The sequence below is a fragment of the Vanessa tameamea genome, chromosome 20 (assembly GCF_037043105.1).
Source record: "Vanessa tameamea isolate UH-Manoa-2023 chromosome 20, ilVanTame1 primary haplotype, whole genome shotgun sequence".
In the NCBI taxonomy this organism is placed as follows: Eukaryota; Metazoa; Arthropoda; class Insecta; order Lepidoptera; family Nymphalidae; genus Vanessa; species Vanessa tameamea.
The window spans coordinates 7,623,603-7,642,931 of NC_087328.1; the positions used below are offsets into that span (position 1 = coordinate 7,623,603).

The 19,329-nt window shown below is 29.7% G+C and overlaps 3 protein-coding genes across 16 annotated transcripts in view; 2 read left to right on the plus strand and 1 right to left on the minus strand.

The window, feature by feature from the left end:
- Window positions 1-5,263, plus strand: part of Trh (trachealess) — a 192,893-nt gene extending 187,630 nt beyond the window's left edge. For all 11 annotated transcript variants that reach the window (XM_064218010.1, XM_064218011.1, XM_026641712.2 and 8 more), the window contains 2 exons: window positions 2,306-2,453; window positions 2,697-5,263. In XM_064218010.1, coding sequence (XP_064074080.1) covers window positions 2,306-2,453; window positions 2,697-3,900 — 1,352 coding nt within the window. In that variant the 3' untranslated portion in view covers window positions 3,901-5,263. The remainder of the gene's footprint in view (window positions 1-2,305; window positions 2,454-2,696) is intronic.
- Window positions 5,264-9,601: 4,338 nt separating this feature from the next.
- Window positions 9,602-13,129, minus strand: LOC113401696 (uncharacterized). Its single transcript, XM_026641721.2, has 6 exons — window positions 13,046-13,129; window positions 12,601-12,848; window positions 11,940-12,007; window positions 11,621-11,740; window positions 10,859-10,909; window positions 9,602-10,278 (listed from the first exon to the last, which is right to left on the minus strand). The coding sequence occupies exons 2-6, from the start codon at window positions 12,785-12,787 to the stop codon at window positions 10,192-10,194; spliced, it is 513 nt and encodes a 170-aa protein (XP_026497506.1). The 5' UTR covers window positions 12,788-12,848; window positions 13,046-13,129; the 3' UTR covers window positions 9,602-10,191.
- Window positions 13,130-18,907: 5,778 nt separating this feature from the next.
- LOC113401694 (uncharacterized protein) overlaps window positions 18,908-19,329 on the plus strand; it is a 123,564-nt gene continuing 123,142 nt past the window's right edge. For all 4 annotated transcript variants that reach the window (XM_064218038.1, XM_064218037.1, XM_026641708.2 and 1 more), the window contains exon 1: window positions 18,908-19,254. The gene's annotated coding sequence lies outside the window, so the exon portion shown is untranslated. The remainder of the gene's footprint in view (window positions 19,255-19,329) is intronic.

Here is a 19,329-nt window from a genome sequence, read left to right on the forward strand (position 1 = left end):
TTTTTGATACATACAAAGTCAGATTAACAAACTTAGGTGATGCTTGTTTGGACTGGAAACTGAGATTGTTTTTTTTTATTTTACCGTCGTTTTTTAATTATTGAACACATTATATATTGAGTATAATTGATACAACTATACGACAAAATTAGAAAGTTCAACGGTAATATTAATTTAAATATTCAAGTCGAAACTATTTAAAGGAGATCAGTAATAAATTTACCTGCTGCCTTGAAGGCTTGTCTTGACATGAATTTCTATTCGCACACACTGAATACGAAGTGGCGTTACGACATTATCGTCGATGGATTTCACTCTTATTGGGTCATGGGTGGACGAATCATCGAAAACAATCGTTTGAATCAATAAGGATAATCGATTTCACGCAAATACGATTAAATTTTTCGTTACACAACCTTACTCTGCATAATTTAATTTGATCTTATGTACATTGCATACACATAACCGATTTATCTTTTTATCTAGTTTCTTTTCAAAAGTATTTATATTTTTGATTGCTTTAATATGAAGTTACTAATATGATGTTAAAGCTTTTGAAATACTTATAAAGTTATATGTTACAACAATAAAGGAAGCTATCCTACATTGTCTACACAAAGTATTTTACTACATGCCTACATAAAGGACTTTCCTAATGATGACTAAAAAGATCATAAACTAGTTAACTGGGTAACATTAATAAAATTAGAAATTATATCGGTCTTTACATAAATTTATGAGAAGTTTTAAGATATAAACACAACCACCCTTATACTTAATGGAAGGTAGAAGATGTCGGAACTCACACAAGCGTTGAAACATACAGTAGTTTTCGTGCAAGAAATCTTCAAGATAGATATTTAACACGGGATCTTTAAAAAAAGCAATGCGTTCAATACACTGAGCCATCTAAATTCGATAAACTAAAAACAAACTCAAATATCATTACAATTTACCACAACAATAAGTTACTATTAACAAATGACGCCTAAGTTTTGGCGCGAAGCCAAGCGTATTGTAAATTAAACGGCAACAATAAACAATAAAACAACAAAACCAAAAAATATGTTTGTCTTAATGATTCACGTACACAATACACATGTCGAACACTTTGTCTTTTGTATGTATGGAATATAATGCAACTTTAAAGAACTTTACAGACGCAAGACATTAAATCTCAAAACTAGAGATATTTTTAAGACAATATATCATTTTCTTTAGTAACAAAAATTAAGTTTTTTCCATAAAATTATAGTAAGCTTTTATAATGTCGCTTTGGTTAACGAAAAAGCAAAGAGCTCTTCCATAGAGCGTACGCGGAATACGTTGCTGCAGTGCTTCATCTGACAGTTATGTGATTTTCTCACGACGATTTTCTTTAGCGTCGATCACGAGATGATTAACTAGAACAAATCAGGCACCTGACACTTCACCGGTAACTCGGATGAAGTCGGCCATCTCCGTTTAACATCGTTTTCGTCACACTGACAATTTTTTCTAATCAAAATATAAATATTAAATGTCTCAAGACTGTCTTGTCTGATTATAACGCAAGTTACATAATCATTATTGTTCTATACGATTTCAATATGATCGTCATCAAACGATTTAAGTCGCTAATTCAAGGTCGCGATTACGAATATCTGTCCTGATTTAGTTACAATAAATATAATTATGGCGGTTGTAATGATTAATCGATATTATTTTTATGTAAATAAAATAATTTAAATATGCATATCGTTATTAATTCGTCATACTGAGTGACTTTCCTCTGACCAATAAGAACCGAGCATCCATGAAAGTGAAGTAAATATCTCGTGGTACTTTTAAGAAGTACATATAAACTTGTTATTTGTTGTAATGATAAATATTTACGTAATTACTTTACACGTGTTGTTGAGGTGGTGTTTAGTTATTTACTAATTTGTCTGTTACTGACATTATAGATTTAACATAAATTCAAAGATAAAAACAAAGCATTGTTAATTTTATAAACTTAACGACCTTCTTACTGTTACTGAACTTTTTTCATTCTCTATCAAACGCTTAACATCGTTGCTACTGGGAAATTCTCTCAGGCATTGTTAAAATACAAGGCGTTTCATTACAAATATATATTTTTGTTTTTATGTATGAATATGACATTGTAGTACCACCAATGTTAATTAAACGAAAACGGTCAGTGGCGTTAAGCTTCATACAATTTTGTCTTTGTCATCTATGCTACGCCCTATAAGAGACTTCCAATACACCGTAACAAGATTTCATATAACTTTGGTGACTCTAAATATATACTTTTTTACAGTAATGAACAAAGGTCAAGTGCTGACACATTACTACAGACTGATGAACAAGCTGGGAGGATACACATGGATGCAGACATGCGCCACGGTCGTCTGCTCCTCCAAGAATGCTGAAGAACAGAACATTATTTGCGTTAATTATGTCATAAGGTAAGGAAATTAAAAATAAAAAAATGTACTTCCTATAAAATAAAGTTGTAGATAGATAAGATTTTTTTTTAAATGAAGATAAAAACGAAAAGACAATTATAAAGTAATATTGCAATTTAAAAGTATCTGTAATCCGTATTTAAATGTATAAAATCTAATACTTTTAGCATACAGTTCATAGAAATCTTATATAAGTATAAGATTAGCAAATAATAAGTAATTAAATATAATTTTTACTTTCAGCGGACGTGAGTATCCAAACACTGTGATGGACTGCTGTCAGTTAGAAGAAAGCGTGCAAGGAGTAAAGCGTGAGGAGACCACAGGGGACCCAGAAAACGGGCCCCCAGATGCCGACACGCCTGGAGCTCCCCCGCCCCCACAGCGACACACTGCTGAGAGAACCGAGGCACCCACCAACAATGATTCCGCTTCAACTGCTCCTCAAACATCTGACGTCACACATTTAACCAGACTAAACGACACACAGCCGATACCACTCCACACAAACCAGGAGAGAACCTCCCCGATGCCAGCTAGAAGACTGAAGAAACGAAAACACACTACAGATTGTGAAGACGAAGCGGAGAAGGATGATGAGAGACGAAAGAGTTCCTCAAATCCCGGCGCCGCCATATCACCCGCCGACCGTGACATGAATAAGGCAAACTTAGCTCTTCCAGAAAGTACCGACGCTACATCCGTTAGAGATCTAGAAAATGCTATGTCCAAACATTTACCATCGGTAGCGTTGGATGGGAAGGAAATATCGCATCGGCCGACTGATTTTTCCACTGATGCACTATTGAAACAGCAGCAACAGAAATCGACCATACAATGGATTGGCACTCAAAATCACCACCTTAACCATCTAAACCGTCAAATACCAGGTAATCATACATCAACGCCAGCTTCAGCGTTGTTAAGGCAACTTTATGCAAATCGGGAAAGCGTCATTAGAAGTAATTTCTTAGGAGATGGCAGAACGGGATATTATTCTAGCGATGGTCAGTCAGGACCCTTGCCAACACCACCCGGGAGCGAAGGTTCTGGGTATGGTGAACAATTAGGTCACAAAGGAACAGATATAGGTTCCTTAGCCTATGGAGGATACGCAGACTATCATTCAGCAATGACTCCGCCGGGGTCAGTATCTCCGAGAGACAAACAACAGTACGCTTTGCCTTACGATAATAGTGCTTATTCCGAAGCATTAAGGCATCCGTATTTAGGAGAGGCTCCGTTGCCATTGAAGCCTCAGGCATATTCGGCGGTTCCTGGTGCTTTGGACTACGCGTCGTCATTGGACCAATCACAATTCTTTCATCCTCCATCCTCTTTCCATCTCTATCATCCTCAAGCACATTCAGCGCATGCGTCTCACTCGCACCAACCAGTAGACAAGTCCGCGCCACCGAATACTAATTGGTATTCCACCAGCTCATAGCCATGTTTGCGGTAGTGACGAAAGGTTTGAAATATTCAAAGGAATTTTCCTTGTAGCGTTGATTTGTACGTTCGATAATTGTTTATTTATTGTTACTGTTTTTAAACGTGGTTTGTTATTTTTTCTATTTTGAAAGTGGAATTAGAATTTCAATTTGATATAGATTATTATCATTTGAATCGTACAAAGAAGAATTTATGAAATACTCACAAATTATTAACATGTTTATTTTTAAAACATGCCTGTGCCAAAAAAGTAATACAACATATAAAATTATTAGAAATTAACAATGAACTATATTTTAAATAAATCTGTTAAATTGTCTATACCCTTTGGTCACAAGATGGCGTCGTGTGTAATTTTAATGGCGGTAAATTTTGAGCCATAACAGTATTTCGTTAGTGCAAATAAAATGGCGGATAATTTTTACCCGCGAGCTATAACTATAGCTTATTGCATATCACTTAAATGTTTTAAAATAAGCTTTGTAAATTATTGTAAAATAGTTAGACATTGTATTTAGGCGATGTATTGAATAACCTTGTAAATTATAGATTAAGTATTGTATAATATTTTATTATACGAAATAAGATTTCAATGTAAATATGACCTTTTTTAGTTATGAAAGGATTTTTTTTTGTTTCTCGACAACGCTCAGAGAATTCTGTTACACGTTTTAATCTGTAGGATTTAAGTAGATTTTTTAATTGTAATCCGTACCGGAACTATTTTCTAGAATTCGTGAATAAAATAAAAAAAAGTATAAATATCATGTATAGAATTTATATCGAAGCCTCTCTATGACTATGCCAGAAAAGCAACTGGTTGCCATTGGTAGCTAAACCAACAAAGTAAAAACAAAGTACGGAATTTAGTTTTATGTTTTTAGATGAAATGTAATTAAAATTCCATTCTTGTATGTATTTTATAATATCAATTAAAAAACTTAAAGGATTTCCATTGAAATGTTGACATTCCACAAAGTATTACTTTTTATTTTAAGTACTCATGCATGACAATTAAATACTCATGTCCATTCCAGTGTATTATTTTTAATCTATTTTTATGCAAATTAAAATTTTAGATGACATTTTATAATGATAAAAAAAATATATTTATGCTATTTTATTGTGCAATATGAGAGGAAAAGTTGTTCATTATAATTTAAAGGCTTCGTTATCGTATCGTAATCTAAGATAATCTTTAAAAATTGTAATAAAGTTGTAATTAAAATAATAATTGGGTATAGGCTTGTATCGAAATTATTTGTTATGTTAAAACTCTTTTATGAACTGATTTTTTTTTTTATTTTTAACGATAACGTGAACGAAATCTCCATTAAAATATTAAGAATTTTCAATAAGCTGGTTTTATTTTGCACCTCAAAAAACACTACAAGCTGCTGGCTGCTACGAAAAAACATCCTCATTTCATAGTTCACTAGGTTATATATGGAAAAATTAAATATGGATTTTTTCATTCCAGATTATTCCAATCAAAGAAGGAATAAATATAAACAAAACCTTTAGATTTACGTTTTATATTATGTACATTACTCGATTAATATATATTAATTTAAATACAACACTATTCCACTTAACTGAGCCTCTTGAAATTTCTCAATGCGCCATCTTAAAAGTAGGAACTTTTCAGCCAAAACTCTACCCAACCAACTTGTTATATTAAAATTGTCGTGTTCTTAGCGTAAGACAATGAGACGTCTTAAATGAAATTCTATACCAGCATAAGAGGATAAGTAGAGGACACTGCTATATTGTATAGTCAAATGACTACAAGAGGATATTTGACTGATTCTAAAATTCATTTTATATTATTTAGTAGAGGTTAAGGAACCCAGTAAAAGTTGTTTTTTTTAAATTCTAGTACATATTTGCTGAAAAATATCAAATTAAAAATTCCATATTTAAATAGCGCGCGTAAAACACTACTTTTACAATATGGCGCTGCAATGGAGTCGGTGACGTCACTTGCCTGTATTGTAATCTGTGGCACATATAATCCACATACAGTAGGCAAACGAGGTTAACAAGCAAGTGACGTCATCATAAAGCCGACCAATCAAAGATACATTTTTATTTATGGATTTTTCCATAAATTAATTATTATTTTCAACTTTCGATAATAAATAACTCATAAGATATACTGATTACAATAATTGAAACTTTATTTTTCGCATTGTCAAATAGCCTATTGTTGCTGGCTTGCTGTCCGGTACTGAGACTTTGCGTTCTAAGTTACAGTCAATTGATCACAATTTATTTGTAGAATGCAAGCGACTGAGAGGAGCTGAGTTGTTGAAATTAGCAATTTATTTGTATTTTTAATAAATTCTGATATTTTTTATTTAGTGGGTTATAAAAAGGCATTATTATTTACATACTTACTTTGTTTACATGATTTCATAACATCATAACAATTAATTTCACGACAATTACATGCATGGCAGACATCTTGGTTTGCCTTTTCGATAAAACCGATATGCCGACACAGATTAACGAACAGATTAAAACAGATATGCCAAAAGCAGAAAAAAGAAATACCTACCTACTATTAAAAACAAAAACTTTTACAAAAATGCCGACTATCATTTTTCGATACTGTAAAAAATATTGTCTCGAAAAACAATAGTCTTCTGTCGGCATAAATTATATATACTTGATAGTATTAAATTTATTTATTTTTTCTTATAGGTTCTAACCTAAATATTTTAATATGTTGTTATAATTACTGTCTTATCTATTAAGAACAAATACAATAATTTATTGGATGTGAATCCTATTGATAACAATATGTTTTGTAATTATTATTACTAGGATATTATTATTACGATATTTCTGACGTATTTCGATTATTTCAAATTTCGGAGAGAGGACTGAGTATTAATTAGCCTAACTAGAATAGCCAGCAGATATCTGATCTATATTTAGTTTAAAAATGTATTATTTTACACTTGAAATCGGTAGTCTTAGATCAATTATGTAACTGTTCATATATATTTTTGTAAATACATTATTATTATTACATTTATCACTTTAATTTTAATTCCAAAGTTTCTACAACTTAATCGACATTCAAAATATATAATATTTTAAATATATATTTTTTTCGCAAATCCTTACTTAATTTCAGATTATTTCAGTAATCGTCCGATGACATCATTATCGTTACATTTTGTTTATTTGGATTATATCTCCTCGTGGAATAGAGTAAGAGTTAACCTATATTTCTGCTGTCAAAAGATTGCAATAATATGTACGTAAATGACTAATTTATGTCATTAGCGTTTTATCGTATGAACCGTGCACTAGGAAATCAAACAATGTTAGATATTCTTCAAATAAAATATCAAATCAAAACACCATTTTATATAAAATACTCCTTTTATTTAATAATTCAATGTAATTTGATACAAAGTTTAATACACAATTTTATCGGTGGAAATGAAAAGGCAAAATTTAATACAATTGAGATTCATACTTACAATTTATCAATATTATCAAATATATATAAAAAGTTCATGATATAATTTAGAGCTGGTTCTATTAAGACGGACTATTGTCGCTGTCGGTGCTCAATCGTTAGTGGAATACAAAAATATACAGTTTTGTATTCCATAATATTCCATTCCTAAAAATATCCGATCCCACAATCAAAAACCCGAATTAATCTAATTTAATTTAACAATTTTTAAAATTGAAATTTCTTAGGTGATTTGATTGGGGACGTGACACGTTTAGGAACATTGTTTCACATTTCAGAGAGAAGATTTTACGTAGAGAAAGAGAAAAAGAAAAGAGGAGAAAGACGAAAAGTAACATTTCAATAGTAGTTTTTGAATTACGCTTCGTAGACAATGTTCGTGTTTGCTTTTCAAAATACTATGTATATATCCTAGCTTTAATTGTCAGTCAAGTCACTGCGAATAGTGGAATTGAAATTCACGCCAATATACATGTCAATGTGAACCAGCTCTAATAATATAATAATATAACAAAAAAATTGAACAATAAATGCTTGATTAATTTAATTGACATTAAAATATAATGTTATAAAAATGGACGGATGTTTTCTCATAATTGCACTTATAATTAATTTTAATGCCACAACTATTATAAAACGTAACAATCTATACTATATTCCGATGGCAGGAACGTTAAAGATAAACAAACTCTAAAGTTCTATCTAAATTAACATATTCCATTAAATTTGATAACAGTTCTGCTTTCTACAAACAGTTCATGGTAAATATATCGATATTTATAATACAACACTTAACCACATAAGTATTTTTTCACATGAATACCAGTTTATTTTGGATCTCAATGATGATGTGTAAATTCAAGGACATTGTTTATTTACCTCTACTCCGGCCATTGGAATCGGCAACACATCGCTATCAGGCACTTTATACTTAACTATTATTTATTACATCTACTTTGACAATATTTTATTTATAACTAACACTACACAATTTAGCAGGAAAATACATTGATTCATTGTATAAAAATATTTTGTAATTTAATGTTGCCGATCATGTGTTAAACACAAGTTCTCATAATAAACTCATTTACGATTATTATAATAACATAACATATTATATTATAATTTTGTGCTATTTTTTTTTTATTTTCAATGCTGTACCTCATCGGGAGCATTCGCTTGTAATGTAAAAATCTAAGTTAAATTTTGAACATTCGCCTGCAATTGATTGAATTGTTTTTACAATGTCGGACGAATTATATCGTTACGGGTGCTGTGATGCTCAGTTCTTGTCATTTAGTTATGTAATCCTCAAATCTGAACTGTTACAATACAGACGAACCATACTGCTATTACAGAGTTAAGCTCCTGTTTATTTTTCTAGCTACGTAATGTGAGCTCTGTTATGTCAAACGTTTGTTTTTGTATTGTAATATATCACTAGACATGACCTGACAGATATTATTTATTCTCTGAGCAACCTGATTTAGTTTCTATACATTAAATTATCAGATTCAATGCCCACTTTCTGTAATTTTTCTTTGTTTGTGATAAAAATACATTAATATTAATCTATTAATTATAAGGATTTATAACAGACTAAGTAAAACTTTACATGAATATTCAATAATTAAATAATTCCATATAAAGTTAACAGCACTTTATGAATTGAGACATTTTTTTGAAATATTTCCAGTGAGATGTCCAGCATACTTGGTTATTAAACATCAAATAGAATTTGTTAAACCAAAAAAAATGACCCCTTCAATCCTATCCATAAGCATCTGATTAATTTGGGGTTGCCGCAGTATGCAAGTTCAAAATACGAACAGAACATAAATGATTTGCAATTTTTATTTATCTAAATAGTTTTTTCTTTAAATTACTATTTCCTTTAGACTTACTTTATTATATTAAAAGTAAAATGTGCTGGGAAAGTTATAGGATCATCATTTATGTTCAGCCAAACTTTATTTGATGTGGTACCATTATTTCTTTTTGTTGTATTTCTATTACAGTCACATACATAGTAATAATATTATTATAACTAAGATTAATAACATTTAAGGATCTTTGAAGTCGAACACATTAATTCTAAGATAACCTACTACACTATTATTAAGATTCATTTGATTGGTTAAAATAGTATTTCTAATTTAATAAAACCCAATGGAATATCATAATGAAAAAAAAAGATAAAAATTACAAGAGATTCATGAATGATGTTGCCAGTTATTAAAAGTACAAAATAAATAAAATGCTTTGATGTTTTAGTTTAATTTTATCTGTATTTAACAATATTTTATATATTTTTCCAAATACTTCTTTGATTTTAATAAGATCAAGCATTTTTTTAAATTCTATTTTAGGCAAACCAATGGTCAAAATGGGCTAACTGGTAACGGCAAATAGTGAAACAATATCTTATATTTGTCCAATACACTGGGTTCACTCACTGTCAAACCCAAAAATAGCAATGTCAATAAATGCTGTTTAACAGTAAAATATATGTCAATTGGGTGTTAACCACCCAAATCTCTCATGCATAGTAATTAATATTAAAGTTACCTCATATTTTTAAATGCCTTGATGTTTGACAATTTCATAATTTTAAATTAATTTCATTAAAAAAATACAAAAGAAGCACTAAAGTCATCACAAGAATTAGAGTTGTATAGTTTGTTGTTTTTTTTTCTTTCTAGATGTTATTTTGTGACCAGCGTGGTTAAAAAAATTGTACATACATACATTTGAAAATACAACCTTTGAAGTCTTGCCTTTAAAACAATATTAGTATTCAACTAAAATTTCTATGTTCGGTGACTGCATATCTAATATTATTTGATACTGTGACAACACGCATAACCAGCAATAGATCTGAAATTAGAGAAGGAACATTTATTAAAACATTTTAGTTAATCAATCTAACAATTTATCTATACTAATATACTAAAGTTTTAAAATTTTATTTGTATATACGGGATGATTATTGACTAAATCAGTTGCTAGTAATTATAATAATAGCAATCATCGTTAGATGAATGTGTGTCATAGGTGCGTTACTGATCACCTATAGTGTTTCAAAGAATTTTTGGAAACATCAACTTCAAGGGCGAAAGGACAGAGTAATTGTTGCCTTGTTTGAATTTTACTCATATTAAATCCTGGGCTTAGTATAGCCTAGGCTAGTTATAAAAAAGGAAAAAATCATTGTTCATATGGCTAACTAATATGGTTCTTAACATGGGTTCTTTAAGTTAGTAGCTGGGAAATTAAAATTTAAGTATACACCCCTGTACCTCATAAAATCATGCACCAGCATATAAACTCTTTATGAAATAACATTTAATATAATGAAGTAGAAATTAAGTGTCTTTTTTTTTAATATTCATAATCCACCACATTGTGCAATTTTAAAAGGTCTAATCGTAACAGACAATTTGAAATAGGTACTTACATTATATGCCATCCATAAAAAGTCAAGGAATGCAGCAAAAGTGGCATCGAGCTGAAAATACGAGAAGTATATAATTATAATTTGTACCAATAGTTTTGTTTGGTCTTTCAATACTATCCTACCACTGATACAAAACAATATACAAAATACTGTACCAATATGCACATACAATTTATTGTTGTTAAGAGTTATGTCTATCTCGCACAGAGTTGGTGTCTATAAAGATGACACATACCAAAAAATTGCATTTACTAAGTGTTGTCAAAAATAGAAACAATCATACAACCTTGCATAGGAATAAATAAATTGAATATATCAGTACATTAATGATATACATAAGACTCATGTAAAACCATATTTTGGTATTAATAATGTGTGTACAAATATCTGTCACTAAATACATGAATAAAAATTTAACCTGCTGATGAAGCAAAACCAGGAGAAGCAACCTCAACTTTACTTCAAGTCATTAAATGATAGGAACCTCTCAACTTAAACAAGCATCAATAAATTTTCAAGTGCTTAAATTGATTTTATATATTTATTATTTTTTCCACTGAATGGCTAAGGAATACCTTTTGAGGAAAATGCCATGTGTTGGATGAACGTTTACAACATATGTGTACACCACCCTCCATTGGAGTAGTTTCGTAGTGTAAACTTGAAACTATTCTCTCAAAAGAACTGCCCAATAACAGAACATTTAAAGGCTTTTATTCAACCTTATTTTTATATATTAGAAAAAACATTCTCTTAACTTACATAAATATAGTATCCTCCGATGAGCCACAAGCCGAACAATAACTGAAAGACTATGATTAAACCCATTGTAATCATCCATGGCAGCATTAATCCGCGCATCCATATGTTAACGCCAATTACCTAAAATAAATAATAAACTAATAAACACTTTGTATATATATTTCTATGGGCTTATAACATTGATACTGGAATTTAAAATAAATTTGATATATAATTTTTTTTTTATTTGCACAAGAGGAATCAATGCAAAGGTGAAATGAAAAAAATTTAATGGAAGAATTTCAGTCTTTAAATATTTATGAATAATTATATATCTTACCATTAATATTGAAGATACAAAAAGAATGACCAGTATTACAATGAAAATCGTTCCAAATACTTGTAGAGCTGAAAACCAAAAGAGAAAATTAATATTGATCTGATTCAATCACCTCAAATCTGCTAAAGGGATTTGACTGGAATATATGTTGGTACATGTTCATGAAATTGAATCATTCATTTAAAGAATTAAGACATACGATCTGCATGATTTTGTGCATTTAAAACAATTGAAATATTTCATTTTAATGAATGTCAAGCTGTTATAATTAGTATAATGTACATGAATCTGTAGCTCTTGAGGTACTACTTAATCAATTTCACTGTAGTTAAATTAAGTTATTTAGTTAATTTAAGCAGTGGAAATGAAGGACAAATAGTATGTACAACAGCATATTTTATCACTTTTTAAATACTTTAGAGGACATATAATATTAATGTTCAACAGGATGTTTATAATGTTTTACAATCATTATGTCTTATCAAATATGACAATAATAATATTCAATGTGCTAAAAAATAAACAAATTACAATTTTAATGAATAATTATAAAATATATATATTTTTGCATTCGTTACTGATAACTTAAATTAATAAAATAGTTTTGTATATGCATGAAACAAAAACATAACCCTTAAATAATATATCAGTGATCACTCACACCCTCTCACATCAGCTTCAAACAGAGGATTCCATAGCTGTGTAGAATCACCACCATCCATCTGGTATGCTATAAATATTATGAGAATTATACTCATAGCCGCGGTATACACAGCTACCGCTCTGGTTCCGCTTTTCACAGTAGACGACCAAATACATGGTGACCAACACGATTCTAATAGTGGCATTCTTTAAATTATTAATATCTATCTGGAAGGATATAATAAATATTCTTGATTGTCCTAACACCTGTAAACAATAACAAATATGTTAAGAAATTTGTTGGCAAAAAATATGCCACACCTAGTCAATAAACAACTTTACAGTTATTTTCGGATGTTATTTTTAAATTAAAAAGACAAAACGAGCGCCACTGTTTGTTCGATTTTAACTCAAAATTAATTTATTTTATAATCGAAGTGTTTTATTAAACATTTGAGATACACCTTAAAATAGAAGCGTTTGAATTTTAGAAATACGTTGTTGACATTGACAATTTTGATTTATATTCTGACGCAGGTGACATAGCCTCAAAGGTGACAAGAATCGTGCACAGATAAAACATAACTATACAGTTCAATAATTACTAAGTTTTTCATATTGGTAACATAAAATAGCAACTAACAAAAATCGACAAAACGAAAAAAAAAAAATATAAAAACGTACACAAAATTGTTTTAATATTAAAATATGATGATTGACACAGTGGTTGGTAGGGTACATTAGTTTAATTTTAAATAACACTCAACAGTGACCCCACTTCCTGATTGTTAGCAGACTTGTTAATCAGCACTAAAATCAAAATTAGTTAATAAAATATATTTTATATGTAGTTTTTTTTACAACATATTTTACAAGTTGACTTGAAAAATTAATTTAATTTAATAAAAACAGAGTACGACTGATGTAATTATTGTTGTTCCGGTTAATCAAAACGCTGAAAATAATCGATTACTACTACGGAACGACGTTTTTCAATTAAGGGCCACTCAATTAATCAAGCATTCAAATAAATATTTATAAATTGAAATGTAAGATTTTAAAGTTTGTTAACTTGCAAATAGGGTTACTTGTCTTTAAAAAATGTGGAAACGTTAAAGTTTGTTTCTATACTAATCCAAATACACTTCCTCATTTTTTTCGCCGTGGTGCGAAGAAAATGAGGCAGTGTATTTGGATCAGTACAGTATTTTTAATCAAGAAGGAGATACTTACCTACCTAATTATATCCTACTAGAGAACTATATTTACTTATTATTTATTTTACTGTTTTTTGTGTCTGGTTATTTTATTAGTAATTACATACTAGAATTAACTTTAATTAGGTACAATACTTATTAATAATTTATATTTAAATATATTTCAGATAAAGCCTTTCTTTTATAGTATATTTTTTTAAATATATAATAATTCAACCAGTACCTATATTATACACACACATAGCAGATCTAAATTGTACAATAATTTAAAATAATACACGGTAACAGACAATATTTAGCATTTCCCAGAGCGTTATTTTTTTTATATATTAAATTTAGTACGCAAAAGGGGGCCATTTGATAGCAATATCCAAACAATTGTGCGTATAACATCGCCAATAGATTATATATTTGAGTGGTACATACCCAGACAGGCATACACAAAATTCTTACACCGAGTATTTTTGAATACATTTGAGTTTTTAATATTCGTAAAATATTATTAATGATATTTGAATGGATGTATCTTAATTATTTCTTTGAAAAAAATAACACTTTTGTTTAAGTTTGATATAATAATGAATCAAATTAAAGAACCAATAGCAGAATTAACTTAGTAGAATATTCATTTCGAATTTAAAAATACGCGTTGTTGTAATTCAAAGTTGATGTTTTGATGTATCTTTGATTTGGAATATAATCAACTCCAGTGACAGTTGTGGGCATTTATAACTCTTTTTTTTTCAAACTTGTAGCGATAACACGTAATGACATACGGTCGAGTTTGGATCTTAATTTACGTCCAGTAAATCAAAAGTGATTCATATTGCTCCTGAACTTTAATCCCTATTATTTTGAAACATGAGTAAACCATATTATACATCCCGAAATGCTCGACGGCTTATAAATATAATGATCTTCCAAAATTTAAGCAAACTCATAATTAAATTAACGAATAATATGTTGTAGCGCCAGGCAGACAGTTTATAATTTTATATATTTCATGAAAATGTCATTAATTAGTGTTAAGTAATTTAAACGCACATACATATTCTTAGTAGGTTACCTATCCTATTTATATGAAATATAATTAACTTCGATAACAATGTTAACTTAAAACATCTAGTTACAAAACATAAAGGAATTTACGTAATTCTGCGAAGGAACCTTGTTAGCTTTCAAATTAATTATTCATGGTCGGTAAATTGATTTGCATTGAATAGCTCTCTTATAAGTACATGATTAAGTTTAGAAAATGGATGCTAAGATTATTGGATAAATGGTAAGCCAGAGAAATTTCCTGTTGTATGTCAATAACCTCGACACAATGATATATATATTAAACTTTTTTTTTTATATTTCGGGCCTTAGGCTCCTAAATTTAACGAGTTATTTACGAGCTTTTCATAATGATAAAAATACTTACGCAGGTACTCGTGAAAATACTTACATTTAAAATTTGTTTGAAATATGAATCGAACTATGAATTTGAAATTAACATTTTTTTTGAATGCTCAACGAGATTAAATGAATTGATAGAAATAACCTCGTATATCTACGGTGTTGACCGTTGAAGAGTGTCTACATTTGGTGCCAATCCTGGGTGCATAATGAGGTCACACTTACCATAAAATCAATTAAAATTTCATTATCATCGGAACTGTATCAACGACAGGGTAGTATTAAGAGGAAGCGATTCTTATTCAGCATGCAAGATATGACCTAAACAAACATAGCAAGTTTATCCTTTTTATCGGCATTTTACTTCTCGATACTGTACTTTATTTAACCTATTTTTATTTACAGCAACACTTAACCCAATAAAATGTATGTAACATTTTCGTTGTTTTGTTTGTGAGTTACCGTGTGCTTACCTAATACTTAAAGGTAGGCCTAAAAAAAGGTTGAACTATAAATATTTTTTGTTAGGTTATTTTATTAATTTCTATCTTTTTTTTAAATTACCAGTAATATATGTTGAAATTGCTCATATAACAGAAACTATAAACATACTCTTAATAGTTGTGTCGTAAAACGGATACGTATTAGTTAAACACTATTAAAGTTATACAAAATAATTGATCGGAGGTCAAAATACAGCACCTCAAACAATGTAAGACGAACAATAAACAAAACAAACAAGATTATTCAATAACAATGACCATGCTCATTCTATTCCGAGAACTTCATTGTTGATAAAAAGTACCTTCATATCGAACTTAGGAGGCATATCTTACGACCTGTATGTAATACTTAGATTAAATAGTACGTGATAATTACAAGAGTTGAAAAATATAAAGATTACTATAATGTTAGGTGTGTATGGGGGCTTATTTAATTATTCGGTTAGGCAAAACATCAATTTAATATACTTTTTTTTTGTATAAATTGATGAATGTCAATAAGAACTTACAGTAAAACTGATAGAATGCTTTTTTATCGGTCAAAATGTTGTCAAAATATCACGTTTTAATATAAAGGTACCAAATTTAAAAAAAAAAGAGGTCATGTAAATTTGAATTCCTTTTATAGTATTTAATTTAAAAAGATTTCAATTTGAGATACGAATATTAGACTACTTTATATTTGCTGATGTATATTTTTAACATCCATAAAACAACGTGATGATCCCTTTGATTTTATTTTTAGCACTGAAATTAATACGCCACACTTTCTTTCCTTTTTTATCCCAGAACAGCATGACTATTTATGACGATAGGTCTTATTGTATCTTATTAGAATTAGAATTTCGAAGAAATTGTGGAGGTAAATGTTATAATAATCTTAATTTATTTATTTATTTACCGGCTCTGCCCAAAATCTTTTTAAATAGTGATGCCATATCCAAAATAAAAAATAGAACAGATAGAAAAAAAAAATGCAAAAATGCTATGACATATTATTATCATAGAAAAATTAGCCGTGATAGCCGTCGTTGATTTCGTAACCAAAACAGTCTTCGCTTTCCTTTAAAAAACTGTAAACGATGCGTGAGTTTATGACTCACTGTAGTTGTAATTAGATTTCTTCAAATGCACGTTCGATGCCGAATAAGAGAGATAGCGTGTCTAATTATTTAATCTAATTGATCGCTATCTGATTCGTATAAGAATTAAAAAATGTTAGGGTTCGAGAACTGTATGGTTCGTGATTAAATAGACTTTAGATAGTTTTCCTCTTAAAATGCTTTCGTATAAAAAGTTACTATGTAGCCTAGTAAAGTACAGAGTAAAGACAGAAAATAGAAAAAAAATACTAAAGACGTTTTTAACGATAAATAAGGCTATGCGATAAAACGAATGGCGCAATTAACGAAATTATTAACTGATTATCTTAAAGCCATTAAACAAGGAATTGAATTGAATTAATTGATTATGTTATTTCTTAAATATATCATGGTTTAATTTAATTTATTGATGAACTTAATTGATATTAACGTAAGTACGTTAGACGTTAGGATGTTAAGAATTAATCTTATTTGGCATTTATAAAAAAAAAAACAATTATGTTTTTTATATATTGACTACTTATCGTCGCGCAATAACATACGAAATTATTATTAATCTATGTTGTTATTGTAATATATTAATTTGAAATTGTAATCTATGTAATCTATTTATTTAGATAATATTTTATAATATCAGTACCTACTGTTTCTAATATAGATCAAATATACATTTTCTTAAGACCTAATTTTTGCATAGAAAAAAAAAAACAAAACACCTTCGATCGTTTCGCTCGAATTTCCCCAGTAAATGACCGATAATTTCGATAAGGACATTGATAATAATCGATTGATAGACGATATAAATGTGTTACGTTTCGTGTAGCGATAGCGAATTATTACAATGTCAATGTATGATAAACAAATGATAACAATTCACTCACCTTGCAACGTTATCAGATGCAAAATAATAGTTACTTTTGAAAGTTAAATATTCTTAAGTGTTCTAAAGAAATGTTTTGCTATTATTCATGATTGATTTAATTAATTTTTAATCAAGTCTTTTACATCATTTAAGCGAATATAATCTTATTGACTGCAATTTGTTTCCGACGCAAAGAAGTTGGATTAGTTCTCGTATTCCTATCAGGTAGACAGTTCCAATAGATATTTTTATTTAAGGAATTATTTTGCAAATCAAATCAAAATATACTTTATTAAGTAGGCTTTTACAAGCACTTTTGAATCGTCATTTAACAAACTATTTAAAGTAAAGCTACCACCGGTTCGGAATGTAGATTCTACCGAGAAGAGCCGGCAAGAAACTCAGTAGTTATTTCGTTCAATCTATAATAAATTTTTATAAATACCCAAATACTTCATGCCTAATTAAAGATTTCTTCTTAGCGTTAAACATAGGCATTTTTTTCTTCAACAATGTGAAAAGTATAAAATTATTAAAGAGTCACTCTCTCATAATTATTTATTATTAATATCAGCGAAACTATAAATACATTTTTTTTTAATTTTAATAATTATTTTTAAACCATACGTTAGATAAAAAAACAACTGATAAACTATGTTGCAAACGCGGTTTATTTTTGAAAATTTCATTACATCGATAAATGTAGGTTACGAACGACGTCAGTGTTTTTATAAACTGCAATAAATTGATGGTCGCCGTTTATTCTGCTTCCTCGCTCCCGATTTAGACGTAGTATCTGGGTTGTTTAAGCTTGAAGGGATCCCACTTAATAACGTAGGTACGTACTTCACAAACTTTCTATATAATAACGTAATATCTATATCTCAAGTAACGGGAAGTTATCCTATCGTCAGGAAATGGCCCTTTCTGACGAACAATGATCTTTGTTTTTTATTTTCAATGCATTTTTAATATTCAATGTTAAAGCACTGGAACACGGCAACGGTATCTTTTTCTGGAGATGTAATCTCAAACATTTTTCACGAAAAAGTTACAGTTGACGAAGGACCGGACTCCGGAGTCACGATGTTGATGACAATCATACATGTTATCGAGAATCGAGATTGGTCCATCAGAAATTTATTAAGCGTTTTCATATTAAACATATTGCAGCGTGAAGTTAGTCGCGTTTTGGCTGATCGAGCATGGTCACGCTCGCACACGCGTGTACTTCATACCGGTTCGTTCAGTTTTAGAACGTCCCGCGTCCGCGCACCGCGGCGTTGAATCTTTAGCCGGCGAGATCGATACATTCTTTTTTTTCTACAATACATAGCCCGACCACGCAAGTTTTAGTGAACAATCGATTATAAAGAACCCATCCGTGTTATTCGAATATGACTAAGTGATATTGTCAGTGAAAGATATTAAAGTGATAGATTTTTTTTGCATCGCAACTTTTGCATTCGAGCCCTGTGTTATTAAAGTTTGGTACGGGTGAAATTGGTACCGGTATTGGTCTTGTGGTATCAGATACCAATTGGTTCAGTCAAGTTCATTGTCGTGGTTATCTTGATTCAAAAACTGGTAAGTGGATTTATGATTGTAGCACTTTCTTCATTGTTGCAGTTTTGAGCGTTGTGTTCAACTCCCTTTATGTAC

Bases quoted from the DNA above. Each gene is read 5' to 3' on its own strand.
- LOC113401696 (XM_026641721.2), bottom strand. From the start codon at position 12,787: ATGCCACTATTAGAATCGTGTTGGTCACCATGTATTTGGTCGTCTACT. The intron at 12,008-12,600 runs GTGAGTGATCAC...TTTGGTTTTCAG, and splicing joins TGAAGCTGATGTGAGAGGGT to CTCTACAAGTATTTGGAACG. The intron at 11,741-11,939 runs GTAAGATATATA...TATTTATTTTAG, and splicing joins TTGTATCTTCAATATTAATG to GTAATTGGCGTTAACATATG.